Source organism: Macaca mulatta, chromosome 13 (genome assembly GCF_049350105.2).
Source record: "Macaca mulatta isolate MMU2019108-1 chromosome 13, T2T-MMU8v2.0, whole genome shotgun sequence".
In the NCBI taxonomy this organism is placed as follows: domain Eukaryota; kingdom Metazoa; phylum Chordata; class Mammalia; order Primates; family Cercopithecidae; genus Macaca; species Macaca mulatta.
This window is the reverse complement of record NC_133418.1, coordinates 26,205,161-26,230,932: the sequence shown is the minus strand read 5'-3', so window position 1 is coordinate 26,230,932 and position 25,772 is coordinate 26,205,161. Positions and strand designations below refer to the sequence as shown.

Below are 25,772 nucleotides of genomic sequence, written 5' to 3'. Positions count from 1 at the left end.
CTTGAGGATATTATGCTAAGTGAATTAAGCCAGTCACAAAAAAACAAGTACTGTATGATTCTGTGTATTTGAGGTATTTAGAGTAGTCAAAATAATAGAGACAGAAAGTAGCACGGTGGTTGGGACAGGCTGGGGAGAGGGAGGAATGGGAGTTATTGTTTAACGGTTATAGAGTTTCAGTTTTTCTAGGTGAAAAGAGTTACAGAGAAGTATGGTGAAGGTTGCACAACAATATGCATGTACTCAATACCACTGAACTGTACACTTAAAATGTTAAAATGGTAAGATTGTTATGTATATTTTGCCACAATTAATTATTATTATTTTTAGAGACAGAGTCTAGCTCTGTCAACAGGGGCAAGCCCCCCACTCTGTGATTTTCCAAGGTTGAGTGCATTGGTGTGATAACAGCTCACTGCAGCCTCCAACTCCTGAGCCTCCAACTCCTGGACTCAAGCAGTCCTCCTGCCTCAGCCTCCCAAAGTGCTGAGATTACAGGCATGAGCCACTGTTCCTTGCTAAATCTTTTCTTTTGTTTTTTTTTCTAGACAGAGTCTCTCTCTGTCGCCCAGGCTGGAGTGCAGTGGTGCGATCTCGGCTCACTGCAACCTCCACCTCCTGGGCTTAAGCGATTTTCCTGCTTCAACTTCGCGAGTAGCTGGGATTACAGGCACGCACCACCATGCCTGGCTAATTTTTGTATTTGTAGTAGAGACAGAGTTTTGCCATGTTGGCCAGACTGGTCTTGAACTCCTGATCTCAAGTGATCCACCTGCCTATGTCTTCCTAAGTGTTGGGATTACAGGCATGAGCCACCACACCTGGCCTAATTTTTTTTTTTTTTTTAATGAGTGAAGGAGTTCATAGTCTTTCATACTTTGGGGTGATACAAGAAAAGGAAAAAGGTTTAATGACAACTGCCACTTTTATTTATTCATTCCTTTGTTGATGTACTTTTGGGCTATTTCTGGGTTTTGCTGTTATAAGCTAACCTACAATGGACATCCTTGTATACATTCCCTAGAGTCCAAGTACAAGATTTTCTCTAGGGTGTTTTCCTGGAAAAGGAATGACTGAGGAGTATGGCAATCTTGTGAGAAATGACCAGTTTGAAAGATGTGCCCCATAGCTTTTGATACACTTTTCTCCAAAGTCATGGTTCCAGTCCACACTGACACCAGCTGTGGAGTTTTCATTTACCCACGAGCTTTGTTATTCCTGGTTTTGTCAGTCTTTTTAATTCTGCCAATCTGATAAGGTGTGATGGTATCTCGTTGTTTAAACTTGCACCTCTCTTATTAAGGTTGAGACTGAGCATCTGGGCCCATGTTTGCTGGCTATTCAGCTTTTCTCTTCTGCAGACTGCCCATTTGTCCACTGCTCTGTTTCAGTAACTTCCATATACCAAGTACTCTCTGCCCTCCATAACTCACATCACTTAAACTACAAATTTTGTTGATGCTTACAGAACCTGATTTCCTTCCAACCAATTGTGCTCTCCTAATTCCAACAACCAAACGAGGCTTCAACTCTTCTTTTTGTTCAGAGGCCTCCTGAGTCCTGTCCTACTCACAGTAAAGGCTCTGCAAAAAAAAAAAAAAAAAAAAATGGGGAAAAATACACTGCATCCAAAAAAGGCTCATTTCTTTCTTTCTCTCTCTTTTATGTGTATGTGACAATTTGCTACCTTAAAACAGTTTACCCAAAACAAACTTTGCAAAGCCAGCGGAAATTTTTCTTTTTGCATAAGATGGTTAATTCTTTTGAGTGCTGGCCTGGGATCCATGAAATAACCTCAACTCGACCATAAAGCTTTTCACTCCCACGTTATGTAAACGGTGACAACCTTGTTGGTTGCAAGCCCCCCGTGTGACTTTCCGAGGGGATCTGAGTGGTGCAAGCTGGAGGATGCAGTGATGGAAACATTGCGAGAGGGAAGGCGACTGTTTCCACCCACTCATCCTCAGAGCATGAGGGCTAGGGGAAGGCTCTGACTCCTGTAGGGGGTGACCCATTTCTAGGACTACAGAAGGGGACATGTGGACTGGAGAGAGGAAGGAAAGACCACGGCAAGGAAAGTCAAGAAGTGGGACAAGTCAAGGGCTCTCTCCTCCCTTTATCCTTGTCCTTGGCCTGCAGCAACTCCTCTCTCTCTTTTTGTGGGGACAGACTGAAGAGGATTGCTTAGCCTGGTTTGTACCTTCCAAGTAGAGCAGGAAAAAGGAACAAGCTGCTCCCTCCACACCTCAGACGCTGAGGTCAACTGCCCTTTGGGCGGGGCACGTTGGCTCACACATGTAATCCCAGCACTTTGGGAGGCCATGACGGGAGCATCACTTGAGTCCAGGAGTTGGAGATCAGCCTGGGCAACATAGTGAGGCCCCATCCTCCGGCTCGCACCACTCAAATTCCCTCGGAAAGTCACACGGGGGGCTTGTTGCCAGCAAGGTCATCAGTTTGCAAAACATGGGAGTGAAAAGTTTTATGGTCGAGTGTAGGTTATTTCATGGATCCCAGGCCAGCACCCAAAAGAATTAGCCATCTTGTGCAAAGAGAAAAATTTCCACTGTTTTTTTTAAAGTTTCCATTTTGGGTAAACCGTTTCAAGACAACAAATTGGAGGGAGAGAGAAAGAGAGAAATAGGCCTTTTTAAGATGCAGTTTATTTTGCCCCATGATGTTTTTGTTTTTGGTGGTGATGGTTTTTTTGTTTGTTTTTGTCAGAGCCTTTACTGTGAGTAGGACAGGACTCAAGAGGCCTCTGAACAAAAAGAAGCGTTGAAGCTTCATTTGGTTGTTGGAATTAGGAGAGCACAATTGGTTGGAAGGAAATCAGGTTCTCTCTCAAAAAAAAAAAAAAAAAAAAGCCAGCGTGCTGGCGCAGGTCTGTGGTCCAAGCTACTTGGGAAACTGAGGTGGGGGGGATCGCCTGAGCCCGGAAGTCGAGGCTGGAGTGAGCCGTGATTGGACCACTGTACTCCAGCCTGGGCGACACAGCAAGACCCTGTACCTTAAAACAAACAAGAAACAAAACAAACGACAACAACAAAAAACTCATTTGGGAATGTTTCTGCGCGTGCCCAGAAGCACAGCCATGCTATAGGATCTCCTCTGTGCCCCACAGTCAGCTTTTTACTTGGAGGGTAGAGAACGGTGCTTTCCCACGCTGCTGTGCAATGGAGACAAGCTATGTGAAGCTGGCGTATGTGTGGGGTTTGCAGGCTTCGTCCAGTTTCATTGCCGGCTGCTGACCCGGCACCAATTCCTGTTCTGCAGGTCCCACCGCAGGGAGACACGCCAGCCATGAGGACAGATGAGGGAACATGTGATGCCACGATGGGGGTGCCAGGATGCGGTGGGTGCGGTCGCGGACAGGCGCACGAGGAGCCCAGCGGAGCGCCACCCGGAGCAGGCGCATAGGAGGGCTGGGGAGGGCCACCAGGGCGACGAGAGCCGGTGAGCCTGAATCAGCCTAAAGGAGGCGGAGGAGGAGTGTGGTGGGCGCAGGGCCAGGGAGCTGGGGGAAGGGCGGGGGGCTAGCCCAGGCTGAAGGCAGGCAGGAGCAGGGCCGCGATGTCAGACCAGAAACAGCAACACTGTGTTTGGGAACCTAGCAGCAACCGCACCGGTGGAGACAGGGTCGGCTGGAGAGGAGGTGGGGCCGGGTCCTAGCTAAGTAAGGCGGTGGACCTTGCAGCCCTTCCACCCTCAGCAGCTGGCTCTGGGAAAATCTCGGGGCCAGTCTTGGCAGGGCTGTAAAGCGTCCACCAGAGCCTGGATCCCTCCGCCACCTTGCCCATGAATTCATCTTTCTGTGCACAGCGAGCCCCTAAGCGGAGACGGCCGACAAGTTTCCCACTGTTACCCCAGGGAACAGCGGCCCCTGAGGAGGTCAGGTCCTGGGGAGGGGCAGAGCTCAGCGCGCAGTACTGAGGCAGAAACGGGGTCCAGAGAGGGTGGGGTGGGGGGACAGCGAAGGGTCGCCTGAAGCTCCCTGGTGCGGGGAGGCCAGAGGAGGGATCTAGAAACCGTAGCGAGACGAGAACTCAGAAAAGATCCGGCCCAGCGCATTTATTTTACGGAGGAAGAAAAACTGAGGCCCAGGGAAGGTGAGCACTCCAGGTAACTGGGGACTAGCAGCAGGGACACTGCCCGTCACCCGCGTCCAGCAAAATCTGACGCCCCTTCGGCCCAGCAGGGGGCGGTGCTGTTTTGGTTTTGGCCTGGTTGGGGTGAGCGGAGGAGGGAGCGACTTCGAATTCAGTCTGCATCTTACTGACCGCGAGCAAAAACTAAGCGGGTGCACGTTCCTTGCATCTGGGGGCCCAGCAACCTCTATCTTCGCCCCAGCCCTTACAGCCTAGCCCCTGGCTGGGGCTCCAGCTCCCCGCCTTCTCACCCCCACCACCAGGAGCTACCTATCTTATCACAGGCCCACGTAGATTACCACTAGGAAATTACCACTCGGGTGGGGCGGAGGTGCAGCGGGAACTGCAGTTTACAAGGGGTCAAAAGAGCGAGCGGCTAATTATGGCATTTCTAGCCCAAGACACTGCCCAGAGATATTGCGAGTAGGCGCCCTAACCTCTCAGCATCTGGTAGTATCTACCAATTAGTGCTGTGAGCCTCCTGTGCAATGCATCCGTCTGTAGAAATGGCCAAAATGGGCCGGGCGTAGTGCGCAGGGGCTCACGCCTGTAATCCCAACACTTTAGGAGACCGAGGCGGGCGGATCACCTGAGGTCAGGAGTTCGAGACCAGACTGGCCAACATGGCGAAATCCTGTCTCTACTACCAAAAAATAAAAAATAAATAAATAAAATAAATTAGCCGGGCGTGATGGCGCAAGCCTGTAGTCCCAGCTACTCGGGAGGCTGAGGCAGAAGAATCGTTTGAGACCTGCAGGCGGAGGTTGCAGCGAGCGGAGATCAAGCCACTGCGCTCCAGGCTGGGCGACAGAGCGAGACTCCCATCTCAAAAAAAAAAAAAAAAAAAAAAAAAAAAAGAAATGGACAAAATGTCAAAGCTTTAATGGTGGGTAGAAGTCCCCATACTTGAGAGTCTCGTTCTCCCAACTCTCCGTCTCTGTCAGAAAATGCGAAGGGACTGGAATGGAGATCCTGAGCGGTTCTGGGTGCCGAGGCCCTGCCCGGGTCTGAGCTGGCTGCGTCTGCTGGTCCCCTTGTCGGGGCCGCTGGGCAGAGATGCCTAGGGGCCGCGGGCGGGATCCCCTCCCTGGCTCATTCGCATCCGCAGCCCCTCAAGAAGGCCGTGGGCCCGCGGGGAGGAGGAGGTGAGCACCCGGCAGGAAGGAGATGGGCTTGGAGGCTTTGGGCGTGCCCTGGGGCAGGTGGAGCGTCCGGCCTCTGATTTCCCGCGCAGGACACTGAGGTCGTGGTGCAGAGAAGGGTCGGCGCAAGGATCTGACATCCTTGCGCGCGCTGGGCGCGGGTGCTGTGGAGACAGGGAACAACTCGGAGCACTAAGGTGGGAGGGTGCGGGAGCCAAGGTCCCTCTGAGGTTCTTTTGACTTATTCACCAACTTCATCTCTCTCTTGGTTTTAGTTTACCTGGAAGGTCCTCTCCTGCGCTGGCTCTGGGGGTGCTTGGAACCAGAGCTCCTTAGTCGAAACGTGTCCTGCTGTCAGCCAACACCAAGTCCTTAGGCCAAGCCGGTTTCTCTCCTGGTTTTTTTGTTGTTGTTGTTGTTTACCGAAGTCCCGGGCTGATTAGACATAGCAATGGCAGCTGGGGGTGGCCTGGGCCGTGCATTGAATTTGTGACTTTAGCAAGTCCCTAAAATTCCTCTCTGCCTCACTTTTGCTGCCTTTTTTAGGTTAAAAGTGTTTTGGAGAATAGAAAACAAAACAAAAATAATGGCTTTATAGTGCCAATATGGAATTATAATCACTCCTAACATTTTGGTATATTGTTTGTATTTGCTTTGTTTTTATCTTATGCTTATGTATTAATTTTTTTCCATCACTGTCATCATATTTCCTATTCAGGTCTTCAGCCTGCTTTAAAAATTTTTTAATCGTGAAGTTCCGTAAAAATTTTATTTCAGCCAATTTCTTTTATAACACGTTCTTCATGAATCTTATCTGATATCTGCATAATATTCCACTCATACTTTGCCCAATTAGACATTTAGGTCGTGCGTACTTTTTAAATTATGATACAGTAATTTCTAAATAGTGTATAATTTCAATTTTTGTTTCTTAGTGATCATAAGAGTTCTTAAAAGGTGATAACAATTTTTTAAGTGGATAGATTATTTTCCCCCTTCCTTGGTTTATAATTTTATTGCTCTGTGGTCTGAGAATGTGGCTGTCTTTACGCTTTTTGAAATTTAAGTTTTTGATTGATGGTTGATTTCATAAATAAATGTAGGCACAGTTTTGTATACTTGATTGGGCACAAAATTCTTTTATATTAGATCAAGCTTTGTAAAATGTATTACCCATAGCTGCTATGTCTTTTTAAAATTTTTATCTACTTGATCTAATTTCTGAAAGAACTGTAAGTTTTTCAAATGTATTTGTGGATTTACTATTTCCTCTTTATATTTCTAACAGTTTGTACATTGTATATTTTAAAGTGATGTTATGGAGTATAAAAACCACATAGCTGTTAAAAAGTAATAAACAAAGATACATTTTGGCATATATATCTTTTTGTGCATTTGAATTATTTTCTTGGTTTGAATTTTTAGAAGGAAATGGCTGTAAAGGCAAGTTGGCCTTTCAAAGATTTGACAGATGTACACTGTTGGCCACATCAGAGTTCTTCTTTCACTAACTCTTGGTCAGCCCCAGGAATTAAAAAAAATTACACACACACACATACGCGGACACGCACACACACACATATGCTTATAGTAAGTCTTCACTGTCATCTGTAGGTTCTGGGAAACTGCAACTTTAAGCTAAACAACATCTAGTAAAACCAATTTTTCAATCGACATTGTAAAAAAAAACCGCATTGAATGAAAAAATACTTTTTGAGGATCTGCTGTACGTTATTTTACTTAAAATAACAGTTTCCAGGAACCTATACATGATGTTAAGTGAGGACTTAGTATGTGTGGGGTGTGTGTGTGTGTGTGTGTGTATGCATCAATATTATTTTGAGAAAAGCAAGAAGTGGGATAATTTTTGCTATTTCCTTTGATTTTTATTGTGGTTGACGGTTTTTCTGTAGATCTGCAATCACTTGAATTTTCTTTGTTGTGTGTGGATTGTCTGTTCTTGTCCTCTTGTGCTTTTGTTTTCTGACTTTTAACTCAAGGAGGTTAATGTCTTTCAGCTCTTACACTGTAGGAATTACATTGCTATTTCTTCTACCACAAAACACCTTATTGAAAAAGAAAAACTCTGGTGCACCAAACCGATGTCTCAAATTCACCCTGACCGCCCCTGCTCCCCCTGAATCTTAGCAGAAATTTCAGTATGGCAAACAAAGCAGATAGAGTTCCTGTGGGGCCTAAAGCTTATGCAATTTGGGAATCTTCTTTAACCTTTTTTTTTTTTTTTGAGTGGTGAGATTTTAGCATATTTTGGCTGAAATATGGGAAAAAATAATGCCCAGTGAGATTACATGATATTCCTGGGATTGATGGCTTCATGTCCCAATTTCCCTCTGAGAAGGAGAGTGGGGTGGTGAGAAAGGGAAGGTAGTACGGAGAGCTAGGACCCTTTGCCTTCTTTCAGGATGAGAAAGAAAAGGAATAGCCAAGCTTGCCATACACAAGTGGCCCCATCCATTTATAATATTCTTTCGGTATCCTTTTATTGTCTGTGAGATCCATAGTAATGATCTCTCTATTGTTTCTGATATTAGTAATTTTTGTCTTCTCTTTTTTTTTCTTGGTTAGGTTGACTAGAGTTTTACCAATTTTATTGATCTTTTCTAAGAAGGAGCTTTTGTTTTATTTTCTCTATTGTTTCCTGTTTTCAATTTCATTGATTTCTCTAATTTTTATTATTTTTATTCTTCTGCTTGCTTTAGGCTTGTATTGCCCTTCCTTCCGTTGTTTCCTAAGGTGGAATTTTAGATGATCAATTTTAGATCTCTTTTTAAAATATATGTATTTAATGCTATAAGTTTCCCTCGAAGTACTGCATTGCTGCATCCCATGAATTTTGAGAAGTTGCATTTTCATTTAGTTCAGTGTTTTAAAATTTCTCTTGAGATGTCTTCTTTGACCCATGTGTTATTTAGAAGCACTTTGTTTAATCTTCAAGTATTTGGAGACTTTTCGGCTCTCTTTGTGTTATTAATTTCTAGTTTAATTCTATTGTGGTCTGAGAGCATACTTTACATGATTTCTGTTCATTTCACTTTGTTAAAGAATGCTTTATGGGACAGAATGCAATCTCTTTTGGTAAATGTTCCATGTGAACTTGGAAGAATATGTATTTTGTTGTTGGATAGAGTATTCTATAAATGTCAATTAGCTCAAACTGGTTGAGAGTGCTGTTGAGGTCAATTAAATCATTACTGACTTCTTACCTGCCAGATTCGATTTATCAATTATTGAGAGAGAAGTATTGAAATATCCAACTATAATACTGACTTTGTGTATTTTTCCTTGCATACCTATCATTTTTTGTCTCAGGTATTTTGATGCTTTGCTGATGCATGCATGTTGAGGATTGTTTTGTCTTCTTGGAGAATTGACCCCTTTAATATTACATAATGCCCTTCTTTATCCCTGATGATTTTCCTTGCCATAAAGTCTGCTTCATCTGAAATTAGCTCCTCCAGCTTTCTTTCCATAGTGCTAACATGATATATCTTTTTCTATTCCTTATAACCCATCTGAGTCTTATATTTAAGGTGGGTTTCTTGTAGACAGCATATGGTTAGGCCTTGCTTTTTTGCTGCTCTGACAATCTCTGTCTTTTACTCGGTGTATTTAGACCATTCACATTGAAAATGATTATTGATACAGTTGGATTAATATCTACTATGTTTGTAACTGTTTTCTATTGGTTACAGTTGTTTCTTGTCTCTTTTTTCCCTTGTCCCATCCATTTTAATGACTATTTATCAATGTTTTCCCAGAGATTGCCTGAGCTCTCAACCAATATCATGTCTAGCTCTGTGTGCAGCAAAATATATTTCCTCATACCTCTGCATAATAAGGCAGGTGCGAAGGTGTTTGTGCAGCATTGCCTTTAAAGTGGGCTAACCCAGTCTTCATCAATGGGGCAACAGGAATTTAAATTATGGTTCACTGACCTACAGGAATACCAGGTGGCAGTTAAACGTAAGCCAATACATCTATATGTCCTGGAATATAGCAAATTCTGACACATATTGTTAAGTAAAAGAAGTGAGTTGCAGACCAATATATGTATTATAATTCTTTTAGGTAAAAATTGTGTGTGTGTGTGTGAATGTCTAAATGCACAGAAAAGTGTGTGTCTAAATGCACAGAAAAATCTCTAGGTTTATACAAATTGTGTTGATGGCAGGTTTGGGAAAGCAAAGAAATATTAATTATATTTTTTCTGACAAAACTTATATTCATGTATTCGTAAGCTTTAAACACACACACACACACACACACACACACACACACACAAACTTGTTTCAGACCAGACTGGCCAACATGATGAAACCCTATCTCTACAAAAATACAAAATTTAGCCAGGCATGATGGCAGTCTCCTGTAATGCCAGCTAATGGGGAGGCTGAGGTGGGAGAATTGCTTGAACCCGGGAAGGTGGAGGTTGCAGTGAGCTGAGATCACACCACTGCACTCCAGCCTGGGCAACAGAGTGAGACTCTGACTCAAAAAGAAAAAAAGGAAAGAAAGAAAGAAAAGGAAGGAGGGAGGGAGGGAAGGAAGGAAGGAAGGGAGAGAGGGAGGGAGGGAGGGAGGGAGGGCATGGTGGCTCACGGCTGTAATCCCAACATTTTGGGAGGCTGAGGCAGGTAGGTTGCTTGAGCCCAGGACCTTAAGTGCAGCCTGGGCAACATAGGGAGACCCTGTCTCTACAATAAATACAAAAATTTGCCCGGTGTGGTAGTGCCCACCTATAGTCTCAGCTACCCAGGAGGCTGAGGTAGAAGAGTCACCTGAGCCTGGGAGGTCAAGGCTAGAGTGAACTGTGATTGTACCACTGCACTCCAGCCTGGGTGACAGAGTGAGACCTTGTCTCAAAAATAAAAAATAAATTAAAAGTAGGCTGGGCATGGGTGGCTCACACCTCTAATTCCAACACTTTGGGAGGCCGAGGTGGGTGAATCACCTGAGGTCAAGAGTTCGAGACCAGCCTGGCCAAACATGGTGAAACCCTGTCTCTACTGAAAATACAAAAATTAGCCATGTGTGGTGGCATGTGCCTGTAGTCCCAGCAGGCAGAGGTAGGAGAATTGTTTGAACCCAGGAGGCAGAGATTGTAGTGAGCTGAGATCGAGTCCCGGCACTCGAGCCTGGGTGACAGAGCGAGACTCTGTCTCAAAAATATATAAATAAATAAATAAAAATAAAATTTAAAAAATCAAAGAAGCTTAAAAATGTTTTACCTCACAAGGAGAGAACATCTGCCTGACATAAGTAACCCTCTCTAACCTCAGCATTTGGTGGTTCTTCTGAAATGGGTGGTTCATACTCATGGTGATCTGGTGCTAGAGACGCAGGAAGCAAAGACGTTCCCCAGTACTTAACAAGCTCAATGGTTCCCTTTTCCCAGTCTTTAGGATTTGGGGCAAATTTATTCAAGATGGATACATTTAGTTCCACAAGGTGGACACTTTGGGGGTTCACAAGGATGGGGACCACAGCTCACCAGGGCAGAACTTGAGCCCCCTATGACTTGGGGGGTTGATGGTGGCAGAGAAGTCTCTGCTGGGTGTGTGGGATGATCCCTCAGCAGGAGGGAGGAATCTGGTAAAAGTGGTAAAGATCCACTCATCGGGACCTGTGCTTCTTGCCTATGGTTTTCAGGATCCATGGGCTAAGCAGCTTCTTTAAGGTTGCAGTATTGCTGTAGTTTCCGTGCAGGCATCGGGGGACAAGGATTCCTGAAATACCTTCCCCTTGAGGCCTTGCAAAAAGAAAAACAAGAGAGTCTCAATACATGCACCAAGTCAAGGTGTTGGTTACTTATTAAGTAATGACTGATTTTTTTTTCTGTGACTTAGTCGAGTGAGATGTTGTGTCAAATTAAACACAGAAAGAGCTGGTGCATAACACTCGATAGGCCTAGGGTTACCACAGGATCCAAACACATTTGATTCAGGATCTCAAAGTCAGAAAACTCTGTTTCTGTTGATTTCTTCTCAGAAAGAGGAAACCACACACAGAGAATTACCTACTCAGTTATTCCCCAAAGTTCATCTCATTTGGGAAAGCGGGTGAGGGTTTTATCCTCCCTCTTAGGCGTCACTCTCAATTTTATTGCCATGGTTAATCAGGGTGAATTTCAATAGTGTCTGACCTGCAAATTAGTTTTCTGCCATTTGGAATCAAGGATGTGCGGGTCTACAGCTGCAAGAGACTTAGAGATATCCCCATGCTTTAAAAATTTCTCTCAGGAGAGTGGTAAGGTAGGGTGGCTATTGTCACCACAGGTTGGAAGACAAGACGGTCACAAATGTCAGAGAATTTATTCTGATGGAAACTTATCCTCTGGGGTGCATTATAATGGACATAAAGACTCAACTTCAGGAAGATGTCAGTTTTCACCAGTTAATCTACAGATCCAGTGCGTTCAAACTGCCAACCAGATTCTCCTGACAAGCTGATTATCAAATTCATGTGGAAGTATAAAGGACCAAAAATAGCTGAATAATTTTGCTGAAGGGTAAGGGGGAACCCATTATTCCAAATATTATTACTTATAAACTCTAGTAACTTCAACACGAAAAGAACAATGAAAGAGAGTAGGGGGGCCTAGAAAATACAGATGTGAAAATGTTGGAGATGGCTGGGCACTCTAGTGGGTAAAGGATTCGATCATTGGTGCTGTGACATTGGCTTCCCATGTGGGAAAAATGTAAAACTTGAACTTTATCTCAAACCATTCACAAATGTATACTCCAGATAGAATAAATATGAAAAGCAAAGTTTCAAAACTTTTTTAAAAATGTGTTTTTAAGACAGAGACATGATAAGGACAGAATTTCTTGGTCAAAATATAAAAGCACAAGCCATAAAAGTATGATGTTACCATTCAAACATTTGTTTAAAGTATGCAGGGCAAAAACCAATACAAAATTTAAGTCTCAAATTAGTAGAAGATATTTGCAGTGCATAAAAGCAACAGAAGATTTTCATCCATAACATATCAGATTCTCACAAAGTAATAAGTTAAAGACAGCAGAATTAAAACTGGGCAAAGTACGTGACCAAGCCAATATCCAAATAAAAAGATGCCAAACCTTACCTGAATCAGTGAGATGCAAATGAAAACAACTGATATCATTTTATACTCAAATTAGCAAAATGAACAAGACCAATAACATCAAGCACGGGAAAGGATATGGCCAAATAACTGTTATGCAATGCTGATGGGGATGTAAACTGTTACAACTGCTGTGGAGATAATTTGGGATATCTAGGAAAAATATCTATTAAAAATGAAGATGCTCTGGCCCCAGAACTTCCACTTCCAGGTTCATTGCTCAGAGAAGCTTTGATGTATAAGAGTGTTCACAGAAGCACAAACAACAGAAATTGGAAAATTATAATAATTACAAACTAATATCTAATAATAGGGGAATGAATAAAATTGTCATACATTAATAAAATATGACACAAATAAATGAACTAGATCCACAGGCATCAAACACAGGTAAATCTCAAAAATATGTTGAATGTGGCCGGGCGCGGTGGCTCACGCCTGTAATCCTAGCACTTTGGGAGGCCGAGGCAGGCAGATCACAAGGTCAGGAGATCGAGACCATCCTGGCTAACACGGTGAAACCCCCTCTCTACTAAACGAAATACAAAAAATTAGCCGGATATAGTGGCAGGTGCCTGTAGTCCCAGCTACTCGGGAGGCTGAGGCAGGAGAATGGCGTGAACCGGGAGGCAGTGCAGTGAGCCCGAGATCGCGCCACTGCACTCTAGCCTGGGCAACAGAGTGCGACTCTGTCTCAAAATAAATAAATAAATATATATATATATATATATATATATATTGAATGAAATAAGCAAATTTTAAAAGTGCGTGTACAGTCTGACATTATTTATAAAGAATAAAAGCACATGCCACATATTATTCATTATTATGTCATTGTTTATAGATACTTACATAATAAGAGAATCACAAGTATAAACAAAGCCTCAAGGCAGAACCCACAAATTTCAAGATAGGGTATGCAGTATTGAGGATGGAATAGGGGTGAAGAAGGGGTCTCAACACAAACATTTTATTGCTTGAAATAAAAGATTGAAGCAAATTTGGCAAAAGTTAAATTTGCTAAATCTGACAGATTTATTTAGCAAATCTGCTAATTTGCTAAATAAACTTGCAGCTAGTATATTACCTTCAGTAGTTTTCTTTATATTTGGCATAAATCATAGTTCATGGGAAGAGGTAATTACATATTAAAGATGTATATTCACTGGCTGGGTGCAGTGGTTCATGCCTGTAATCCCAGCACTTTGGGAGGCCAAGACGGGTAGATCACCTCAGGTCAGGAGTTTGCGACCAGCCTGGCCAACATGGTGAAACCTCGTTTCTACTAAAAATACAAAAATAGCCGGGTGTGGTGGCAGGCACTTGTGGTCCCAGCTACTCAGGAGGCTAAGGGAGGAGAATTGCTTGAACCTGGGAGGTGGAGGTTGCTGTGAGCTGAGACCATACCACTGCATTTCAGTCTGGGTGACAGAGCGAGACTCCATCTCAAAATAAATAAATAAATATAAAAAATAAAAGCATATATTCATAATTAGCAGAATAACTGTATGTAATGAGTACCTGCTCTGTTCCAGGCACTGTTTAAAGTATAGGCATACTTCATTTTGTGCTGCACGGATGTTCTATTTTTAGCAAATGGAAAGTGTGTGGCAACCATGCATGAAGCAAATCTATCAATACCATTTTTTAATAGCGTGTGTTGACTTTGTGCCTCTGTGTCACCTTTTAATAATTCTTGCAATACTTCAAACTTTTTTGTTATTATTGTATCTGTTCCGGTGACTGTAATCAGTTATTTCTGATGTTACTATTTGAATTGTTTTGGGGCACCGTGAACCATGCCCATGTAAGACAGTGAACCTGTTGAGTGTGTTCTGAGTGCTCCACCACTAGCCATTCTGTCTCCTCCTTAGACCTCCCTATGCCCTGAGGCATAATATGAAAATTTGGCCAATTAATATTAAAATTAGGCCAATTAATAACCCTACAATGGCTTCTAAGCATTCAAGGGAAAGGAAGAATTGCACATCTCTCACTTTAAATCAAAAGTTAGAAATGATTAAGTTTAGTGAGGAAGGAATGTTGAAAGAGGAGATAGGCTGAAAGCTAAGTCTCGTGTGTCAAAATAATTAGCCAAGTTAAGAAGGCAGAGAAAAAGTTATTGAAGGAAATTAAAAGTACTAATCCAGTGAACACATGAATGATAAGAAAACGAAATAGCCTTATTGCTGATAATGGAGAGAGTTTTAGTGGTCTGGGTAAATCAGAACTGCCACAAAATTCCCTTAAGAGAAAGCTTAATCCAGGGCGAAGTCCCAACTCTCTAAAATTTTATGAAAGCAGAAGTGGTGAGGAAGCTGCAGAAGAAAAGTTTGAAGCTAGGAGAGGTTGGTTGATTCAAGTGGTTTAAGGGAAGATACCATCTCCTTAACATCAAAATGCAACATGAAGAAGCAGGTGCTAATACAGAAACTAATAGGTGCTGCAGCACACCAAGTTATCCAAAAGATCTTTCTAAGATTATTGACAAAGGTGGCTACACTAAACAACAGATTTTCAATGTAGACAAAACAGCCTTTTATTGGAAGAAGATGCTACTAGGTCTTTCACAGCTAGAGAGAAGTCAATGCCTGACTTCAAAGGACAGCCTGCCTCTCTTGTTAGTGGCTAATGCAGCTGGTGACTTTACGTTGAAGCCAGTGCTCATTTACCATCCTAAAAACCCTAGGGCCCTTAAGAATTATGCTAAATCTACTCTACTTATACTCTATAAATGGAATAGCAAAGCCTGGATGACAGCACATCTGTTTAGAGCACGGTTTACTGAATATTTAAAGCCCACTGTTGAGACTCACTCAGGAAAAAAGATTCCTTTCAAAATATTACTGCTCTTTGAAAATGTACCTGGTCACTCAAGAGATCTGATGGAGATGTACAAGGAGATTAATATTGTTTTTCATGACTGGTAAAACAACATTGCTTTTACAGTCCATGGACCAAGGAGTAATTTTGACTTTCAAGTCTTGTTATTTAAGAAATACATTTTGTAAGGCTAGGGCTGCCATAGATGATGATGCCTCTGATAGATCTGGGCGAAACCTTCTGGAAAGGATTCACCATTCTAGATGCAACAAAGAACATTTGTGATTCATGGGAGGAGGTAAAAATACCAACATTAAGAGGAGTTTGGAAGCAGGTGATTCCAATTCTCCTGGATGAGTTGGAGGGAGGGGTTCAAGACTTCAGTGGAGGAAGTAATTGCAGGCATGGTAGAAAGAGCAAGAGAACTAGAATTAGAAGTGGAGCCTGAAGACGTGGCTGAATTGTTGCAATCCCATGATCAAACTTGAACACATGAGGAGTTTATTCTCTCTGATAAGCGAAGAAAGTGGTTTCTTGAAATGGAATTTACTCCTGGTGAAGATGGTGTGAACATTGTTGAAATGACAACAAAAGATGTAGAATATTACATAAACTTAGTTGATAAAGAGACGTCAATATTTGAGAGGCGTGACTCCAATTTTGAATGCTGTTCTACTGTAGGTAAAATGCTATTAAACAGCATTGCATGCTACAGATAAATCTTTTGTGAAAGGAAGAGTCAATCAATGTGGCAAGCTTTGTTGTTGTCTTATTTTATGAAATTGGCACAGCCACGCCAACTTTTGGCAATCACCGTTCTGATCAGTTAGCAGCCATCGACATCAAGGCAAGATACCCACCATCGGCAAAAAAATTACAACACTGAAAAGCTCAGGTGATTTTAGCATATGTTTGGTAATAAGTTATTTTTGATTCAGATATATACATTGGTTTTTTCAGACATAATGTCTTTGTACACTTAGTAGACTACCTTATAGGGTAAACATAACTTTTATGTACCCTGGGAAACCAAAAAATGTATGTAACTGGCTTTATTGTGATATTCGCTTTATTGTGGTGGTCTGGAACTGAACCTGAGATCTCTCTGAGGTACTGTACTGGAATTTCCAAGGTTAGTGAAACATCCTTTCTGTAGCCTGAGTGGTGAGATTTAGGCTAGTCTCCAAAACATCAAAACTAACTAGAATATAATGTAATAACAGTGATCATTAAGATAACAATGCTAGCAGCTACCATTCACTGAGTACTATGTGCCATGCACTCTGCAAGCGCTATTTTATTAATGCTCGTGTGTGAGGTAGATATTATTATTATTCTTGTTTTATATTCAAGGTTCAGAGAGGTTAATTCACTTGCTCAGAGTCACACAGGTAGCCCAGATCTGCTATGTGCCAGCCCTAATTACTGAGCCATCCTGTCTGTCCCACCTTTTCTGAGCCAACTCCCGGCTTCTCCTGCACCACGGGTCGTGTAGCTGGCTTTGAATATAGGGTCGTGTAGCTGGCTTTGAATATAGGTGCTCTTTTTATATAAATGCTCTTGAAAGGATCAACTTTCCTTTTTTTTTCAAATAATTCAGTAACTTTGACTTTTTATTAGGTTACACTGGCCTTCTCCCAGGTTTTTCATTAAATTCATGAAGACTGCTGCTCCTTAAATTCTCAAGGCGTTGGAGTCAGGCCGCCTGGGGTGAATCCTAGCTTTCAGATTTATCAAATGTGGTGTGATTTCTAGGATGCCATTGAGCCCTGCTAAAGGAGTTGCTAATATCCACCTCTTTCTGCCCAAAGAACCCGCAACTCCCAGCACAGTGCTGGTGCCTGTGAGGCACTCAGCAGATGGGAGCTTTGTTCCTAGTTGTGTTGTGATGGGGAAGCAACATGGCGCCTTGTCCTGCGGGCACACTTGAGTTAAGATCACACTGGGGCTCCTTCAGGCCCTGGGCCGAGTTGGGGCATAGGCCGAGTTCGGGTATTGCTGCAGCCTCAGAACTGCCCAGAGTTGACTGAAGACACTCAGGGACCTCCATAACTGAGAGCAGGCAGAGGCATTGTTTTTAACCCAGTGTGGACCCCCAAATGGAACATTTTCCTTCCCTAGGTGAACGCCTTCAGAACCCTCCGAAAATCACAGTTTCACTTTTAGCAAGGCCCCGCTGCAGCAGGGGAAAGCCCCCACAAACCCAGTCCTCTCCAAAGGGAGCGTTCTGAGCCCCCTGCTTCCTCCGCCCTTCTCTTCCCCCCGGTTAATTCCTTCGCTGCAGCTCGTTCTGCCTTCTTTCTTTGCCTTTTCAAGCCCCGCTCCTCTCTGATTTTGGAGGGCTGGCGCAGGCTTGGGCACTTCTTTCAAGGTTCTGTATTGTCTGCCTGCCCTGTGGCTTCTCCTTCTGCAACTCCGAGCAACTTTGTGCTTGGATTGCAGCTCCCAATAGTCCTGCCCTGACTTGCCCCAGGCACAGGGCAGAGATGAACCAGGGACTGTACCCAGGGTTTTGAGTTCCGCCATGTTTATAGCATCAACTCTCCTTTAGCTCTTGGGAAAAAGAGTTTTAAAGTGCTGCAATCTTCTAACACAAAATTATATCAATGCTGAAAATGTGTTTTCCACTTACACCCCAGCAGGAAAAAAAAAAAAAAAAAAAAAAAGAGGATATCTATTTCAGGTGAGAGTCATGATGACCTCAGAAAGCAATATCAAAAGCTATCAAAATGTTTATACGGGTAGATTCAGTAATCCAATCTGGAACGTTTCTCCAATGGATGTAATCTTAGGCTTGGCACAATACAGCATGAACAGAGATGTTAAATGTTAAAAGCAATGGAAATGTTCAGAAATAAAGGAATACTTAAGTAAACAGTGATAATGCATTCAGTATATTTTTAGGGATTAACATGATGTTTTAGAATTACGAAACCTGTGGAAAGATTGACAAGGAAAACGCAGACAGCATGCTTGATACAAACATACATTCAGCATGATTATAACCATATAAAATGTAAAAAATGTTTTTAAAACATGAGAAGAAATTACACCAAGATGTGTTTCCCTTGCTGTTGTTTCTAGTGGCTAATTTTTGCAATGTGTATTACTGCAGTTATAATACCTTTACAAATGGAAAGCTTAAAAATAACTCACTTCCCTTCCCAGAGAGCAATGCTCAGTGCAAAGCCACACTCCACTCCAGAGATGGCCTTCAGCACTGGACTTTTTGGGGCCAGAATCAAGCAGTATGTGTCACTTCTTGTCTTATGTTGTTGGTGCCACTTATTCATATGTTGTCTCATAATTCTGCAGTTGTTTAATGTGTTTATATCTTTCTCCACAACCATTTTTTAAAAGCTATTTTTAAAATTGTGGCAAAACACATGCATAACACAAATTTACCATTTTAGTCATTTCTAAGTATACACTCCAGTGGCATTAAGTATATTTATATTTTTGTGCAATCATTACCACCATGCAATCACAGAACTTTTTCATCTTCCTAAGCTAAAACTGTACCCATTAAGCACCAACCCCCTATGCCCCATCCCCCAGTTCCAGGTAACCGCTATGCTATTTTCAGTTTCTCTGACAAATTCAGAGACACCACTCTTGGTACCTCCTACAAGTAGAATCATACTGTATTTACCTTTTTGCACAATCATTTTTTAAAACTTTAAAAAACATTAATTAATTTGACAGTCTCACTCGGTCACCCAGGCTGGTTGGTGTTTGCAGTGGCATGATCATGGCTCACTGTAGCCTTGACCTCCTGGACTCAAGTGATCCTCACATCTCAGACTCCCGAGTATCTGGGACTAAGGCACCCACCACAGTGCCTGGCTAATTTTTTAATTTTTAGTAGAGATGAGGTCTCACTATGTTGCCCAGGCTGATCTCAAACTCCTAGGCTCAAGGGATCCTGCTACTTCAGCCTTTCAAAGTGCTGAGATTACAGTGTGAGCCACTAGGCTCGGCCTGCAGAATCTTTTTAAAAAGCTGTGGTCTCTCAAGGGGACGGTGTAGTGGACAGAGATAATGAAGAAAAACACAGGGAAGAAAGAATGACAGAGAGTGAGAAGTGCTGTAAGTGCAGTGACGGAGACCACCCCGGGGCCTCCTGGATAGGCTGCATGTTTGTAGGATGATGGGGAGTGGTCCTGGAGAAGACTGAGGAGGAGCCCTAGGGGGTCCAGGCAGAGAGACGAGGGGCACAGAGCTGGAGGAGGGAAGGGCGTTTGTACAGTGTGTGTGTGCGTGTGTGTGTGTGTATGCTGGGGGACATGCAGGGAGATGGCAGGCCTCAGCACTGGGGAGAGCTGGAGTGCATTCTAGATGCAGCGGGGAGCTAGAGCAGGGACCTTCTTCTCCCTGCTCGGCCTGGCAGCAGGGAAGGAGGCCTTGGGCTGTGGCTGATTGCAGTCAACACTGAGGAACAAGTGCCAATGCTTCGTGCAGGGCACAACCTCTGCCACACTTTTACCTATGTGACCTTTCTGGGCCAGGTGCTGTGTGAGGTGCTCCATTTCTCAGATAGGAAGGCTGAGGCTCAGATCAATGCTGCCTTGCGCACAGCTGGAAATGGCCAAATCAGTCCCAAAGCCCCACTTTGTTCTGCGTCTTTGTGAAGGGCCGGGTGGCTGTGTGTGCAGTGTCTGTTGTGCTGGACATACAACAGGAAAGCAATTGTTACCTCTGATTTTTAGGAGGCCAAAGGACAAGAAGCCACGTGCTGTAGGCCAAAGAGCAACTGAGGGATTGAAGAGTAAATCTGTGATTGAATGAGCAGATGAAAAGAGGAAAAGCCTCCCCCAGCACAAACCCGCAACCCATTCCCTTCCCAGCGTCCTGGGGGCAGGGAGTTTCATCACTGTCCTGGGTCAGGGAAGAAAGAGGGAGGCCTTGTGGTGGAGGGGAGGGGAGGAGAGCTCAGCATCAAAGGTGTAAAGAAGGTTCTAGTCCCTCCAGAGCACACTCAGGGATGCTTTCTTGTGCTTCTGTCGCAAGGCCTGGTCTCAATCTTGCTTACTATAAATGCAGTGCTACGTCCTGCTTTTCCTTTACTTCATTGCATAAACCTTCCCTGAATCACTTACAGAATCTTTAGAACCACCATTTTTAAGGTTTGAATAGTTGCGTACCAAGTAAATGACCACAGCTTATTGAAACTCCTCTTTGTAGTCAACCACTTAGATTGTTCTGTTGTTATTTCTAGAACACATAACTAATGCTAATAAATAATGATGATAACACAGATTAGTATTTCCTGAGGATGGATCTGTTGCGCGAGTTCCAAAGCTCTAAGCAATTTCTACGGGCCCTGGAGTTTCCTCCACAGCTCCTAAGGCGGCTCTGGCACATGAGGAAGCTGGGAAAAGAACAGGGGTGATGGACACATCTGCCTTGCAGGGGTGATGGGCGCATCTGCCTTGGTAAGTGAACTTGTTGGTTCTGTCCCACGCAGCTTGGGTGTCTGCACGGCGGTGTGCTGCTGGGGTTGGAGAGGGGCCGCCCTACATAACGTCCCCACATAAAAGGGGCAGGTGTGCAGGTGGTCCCGGGGATGGTGGCAGCTTTGTCTGACTCCCCTCTACTGGGGGCTGTGGGGGATGTGGGAGTGGAGGGTGCGGATCACCCTCCTCCGGGGTCCTCCAACCTCTCCTTGGCCATTCTCTTTGACTTCCTTGGGAAAGAGTCCAGGCTTCAGAGGATTCTTTGCCCATTTCAATCTGACCCCATTTGAATCCCCAACGGTCGCAGTAAACCCCAGGCACACAAAGATAGAGACTTGTGGCTGGCTTGCGGTTGCTGTGATCACGTTGGAATCAGACAACGGCTGCCCTGGCAGGCAGCACCCAGGCACCTCTCAGGTGGGAAAAGACTGAGCCAGGTGAATGTCCCCGAGCTCCAGCCAGCTCAGGCTCCTATGGGTGATAACTGCACCTCTCGGAGGAAGCCAACAGAAAGTGCATGCAGAGGCAACATGAGCAAAGAGAAGTGCTGGGACCCGTTCTTTGCTGCCACCTCCAAGTCTGAACAGCAGGCTCTAAGGGGGGCATGGGAGCCCCTCAGGAAGGGCCACTACCCGTGCCTCACCTCCTGCCCGCCACTCCACTCTTTATTGCCCTACCTGACTGTAACAGGCTGCGTCTTCAACGTGGTGTCAGCTGCCCCAGAGACACCTGAAGAACACCAGGAGACAGGGGTGCCATTCGGACATGAACAGGAGCTCCTACCTGAATGTGCAGACCTCCACCACTGGAGCTCTCGGGGGAAAACATCCACGACAGCCTCGCTGAGCCTTGAAACATTTGCAGACCAAGCAGACTCAAGTGCCCGTGTTTGCAGGCGGTTTTGTAGAACGTGTCATTTATCTATTCATGTACCCTTGAAAGCCCGAGAGGAAGTGTGGTCGTGTGGGGAGCTCTGTGCAGGCAACATGAGAGTCTGTATTGTCTTCCTAGCTCTGCCCCGGTTGTCAGAGGAGTGCATCTGGGCCACAGGGGTGAGGGGCCGTCACCCCTGCCTTTTGGTTAGCCGGTGACACCTCCCCAGTTGTGTGGCAGGGGATGCAGCACTAATGCCCATGAGCTCCTCTCAACATTCAAAACAAAACAGAGAGCCACTCTAAAACAGTGGCTTTCTTGCAAATGGAATATGCTGAGAATCTGTGACATGTGCAGGTCGGTAAGTGAGAAGGAAACAGGAACTACCGATCTATTCTGACAATGTAGAAAGCAGTGGAGGTTTGGGGCCAGGAGAACAAAAGACCTATGGGAGAGGAGGTGACCCAGCAAGGGTGGCCATGGACTTGGGTGAATCACCTGAGCCCTGTCACTTGGAAAGAACCCTAACAACCATCTTAATCCTTTCTGCATAGATACCTTACTGTGCTGCTGCTGGGTGTGAAGCATGGCTACTAAAAATGTTCACTTCATTTTTAAAAAGTAGAGCAGGTTCAAGGTTATTGCTGTAGAAGACAGTGTCACTCTCACTCATGTGCATTGTGGGAGGCTTCCTTAGCAGGATCGAAAGAGGTGGAATTACAGTGGGCACTGGAATTGGCTATGGTTCACACATGTAGACATGATTGAATTTTTTTTGTTGTTTTGTTTTGTTTTGTTTTGTTTTGAGACAGAGTCTCGTTCTGTCGCCCAGGCTGGAGTGTAGTGGCACGATCTCGGCTCACTGCAACCTCTGCCTCTTGGGTTCAAGCGATTCTCCTGTCTCAGTCTCCCAAGTAGCTGGGATTATAGGTGCCCACCACCACACCCAGCTAATTTTTGTATTTTTAGCAGAGGCAGTGTTTCACCATGTTGGCCAGACTGGTCTCCAACTCCTGACCTCAGGTGATCTACCCACCTCGGCCTCCCAGAGCGTGGGGATTACAGGTGTGAGCCACCGTGCCCGGCCGACTGTGGATTTTATCGCAGCAAAAAGTTCATCTTGGTACATCAGCTAAGACTGTGGTCAAGTGTAAGCCATTGAGTAGACTGGTTTTTGAGTGATTCTTGGAAGCTTGCAAGGACTTCTTTTGAGAAAAAAAAATAAAACTCTCTGGTAGAGTTAAACATGAATCGGCTTGCCCTGAGAGTTCGGGTTCTATGTCGCGAGAGGTAGTTAAATGTGGATTGGGGGCCTGGTGCGGTGGCTAATGCCTGTAATCCCAACACATTGGTAGACTGAGGTGGGGGGATTGCTTGAGCCCAGATTGAGATTAGCCTGGCCAACATAGTGAAACCCCATCTCTACAAAAATACAAAAAATTAGCCAGGTGTGGTGGCGTGTGCCTGTGGTCCCAGCTACTCAGGAGGCTGAGGTGGGAAGATCACTGGAGCCCAGGAGGCAGAGGTTGCAGTGAGCCGAGATGGCACCACTGCACTCCAGCCTGGGTCACAGAGCAAGACCCCATTTCAAAAAAAAAAAAAAAATTGTGGAGTAGACAAATATGGGGCAGGGTTGCTGTTTGCTGTAAAGGGTGTTCACGTTTTATTTTGGAAGCTGAATTAGGTGAACTTTAAATTCTTTTTGCAACATAGAGTTCTACAGCTCTGGATCAGATTTTGCTAGTTGCAAAGATTTTTGAATTTTAATTGCAGTTTGCTGCTGTTTCACCCACAACAAAAGTAGATGAAGAACTCATAGCTTATATGCACTGATCACGAACTCTGGGACTTTATAGAGCAGACGAGGAAAACTTGTGCAGTACCTGAACTTGAACTGCCTTGACTCTTGTTCCCATGTGCTGGGGGATGGGGCAAGGACATCTCACTAGGTATCAGTGGGTGGTATACACTGAGTAAAGTCCTATCCTTATAGTGTTGTTTTCTTGCCTGGTGACTTGACTGAGTTTAGGCTTAGTGACCTGCTTGTAAAATGGCAAGAGTGTGTACATGCATAAGTGATTAATTGACATAATGCAGGTAAATAGTACAGTACCAAACGCATAACAAATGTTTAATAAATGAAGATGGTGGCCGGCAAGTGGGGGTGAATGTCAATAAACAACATGTGAAGATATGGATCATCTGGTCACTTTAAACTTTTAGCCAGATCAATGTGGGCAAAATTTCTCTAAAAATAACTAGAATTGTGTGTGTGTGTGTGTGTGTGTGTGTGTGTGTGTGTGTGTGTGTGTGTGTCTGGACCCACAGAGAAGTTTTTTAACACAGATATATAAAGTAGATAATCTCATTTATATTTTGGAAAATTTTAATTTTTAAAAATTTTTGTTATTTGATGATGATGATTTGTTTCCCCTCACGTTGGTGAGGATGGTCTCGATCTCCTGACCTCGTGATCTGCCTGCCTCGGCCTCCCAAAGTGCTGGAATTACAGGCATGAGCCACCGTGCCTGGCTGGCATATGCTCTTTCTGAATATTTTTTTTTACTTTGGATTCCTAATTGGATTCCTAATATTGTTTACTGTGGATTCCTAATTAGGGAAAAAGTAGTCAGGCTGGTGGGAGTCAGGCGAGTGGGAGCAAGGGAAAATAAAAAGAGAAAGCAGATAAGCAACAAGTCTGCCTTTCTTTATGGTCCAGGACACACAGTCCTTCCAAGCAAGTAACTCTCACCAGACACCTGCAAGTTAGTTCACTGCAACCTTGGCATTATTAATACTACACAAAGCCCTCTTCAACAGATGGTATAAACACTACCCTGTAAAATCTCCAGCAAGCCTTTGTCTCCTTGCTGTCAGTTTCTCTCTGCTGCCTGCCCGTTGTCACTCTGGCAACGTATTTTCTAATAAATCTTCTGCCTTTCTTTACCTGCAACTGTCTCGGTAAATCTTTTACCTCCACACCACCGGCTGTCATTCCCCTACGACATTTAACACGTTTCTCACACAGGTAATTTCTTTCCTCTTCTGCCCAGGGCTGGGTTCATAGAATATCTAATATTTGATAATCTGCTTTTTACATTTAATAATGCATTGTGAATATCTTTCCATTTATTAAACATTCTTGTACAGCATTATTTTAATGTCATTTATTACCTTGCATGGATGTATTCAGAGGAGGTTTTCCAACTCTAGGAGATGCTGTTGACAATCTCATTTATTTCTCTCTCTCCCTCCCTCTCTCTCTCACCCTTTCCTCTCCACCCTTCCTCTTGCTGCAGCCTCCTCACAGGGTCATAGGCACAGGCACACAGCTACAGACATGAAGATGCTTTCCTGCATTACAAAAAAGGATAGTTTAAATACTTCCCTGCATCCTGCTTTTCCTCCTTAATAGTACACTCTGGCAGTCTTTCCAAGTTAATATATATATATATATATTTTTTTTTTTGAGATGGAGTCTCACTCTATCACCCAGGCTAGAGTGCAGTGGCATAATCTCGGCTCACTGCAACCTCTGCCTCCGGAGTTCAAGTGATTCTCCTGCCTCAGCCTCCCGAGTAGCTGGGATTACAGGCGCGCACCACCATGCTCAGCTAATTTTTGTATTTTTAGTAGAGACAGAATTTTGCCATGTTGACCAGGCTGGTCTCAAGCTTCTGACCTCAGGTGATCGCCTGCCTTGGCCTCCGAAAGTGCTGAAATTACAGGTGTTAAGCACCACACCTGGCCCTTCCCTCTCCTCCTCTCCTCTCCTCTCCTCTCCTCTCCTCTCCTCTCCTCTCCCTCCCTCTTCTCTCTCTCTCCTGCTCTCTCTCACCCTTTCCCCTCCACCCTTCCTCCCTCTTTTTCTTTTCCTTCCTTTCTCCCTTCCTTCCTTCCTCCTTTCCTTTCCTTTTTCCTTCCTTCCTTCCTTCCTTCCTTCTTTCCTTCCTTCCTTTTCTTGGGGGGCAGTGGGGACAGAGCCTTGCTCTGTTGCCCAGGCTGGAATGCAGTGGCTTGCTGTAACCTCAAACTTCTGGACTAAAGTGACCCTACGGCCTCAGCCTTCCAAGTAGCTGGGACTGTAGGCATGTACCACCATGCCTGGCTATTTCTTTTGTAGAGACAGGGTCTTGCTTTGTTGCCCAGGCTGGCAAACCATTCTTTTTTTTTTTTTTTTTTGAGACCGAGTCTTGCTCTG

At 44.1% G+C, this 25,772-nt stretch overlaps 2 protein-coding genes across 3 annotated transcripts in view; both read right to left on the bottom strand.

Moving 5' to 3' along the window:
• CD8A (CD8 subunit alpha) overlaps positions 1 to 21,588 on the bottom strand; it is a 43,061-nt gene extending 21,473 nt beyond the window's left edge. The window contains exon 1 of the mRNA XM_028832320.2: positions 21,482 to 21,588. The gene's annotated coding sequence lies outside the window, so the exon portion shown is untranslated. The remainder of the gene's footprint in view (positions 1 to 21,481) is intronic.
• CD8B (CD8 subunit beta) overlaps positions 10,690 to 25,772 on the bottom strand; it is a 43,277-nt gene continuing 28,194 nt past the window's right edge. For both annotated transcript variants that reach the window (XM_077959070.1, XM_015112806.3), the window contains exon 6: positions 10,690 to 11,060. In XM_077959070.1, the coding sequence (XP_077815196.1) occupies positions 10,971 to 11,060 (90 nt within the window). In that variant the 3' untranslated portion in view covers positions 10,690 to 10,970. The remainder of the gene's footprint in view (positions 11,061 to 25,772) is intronic.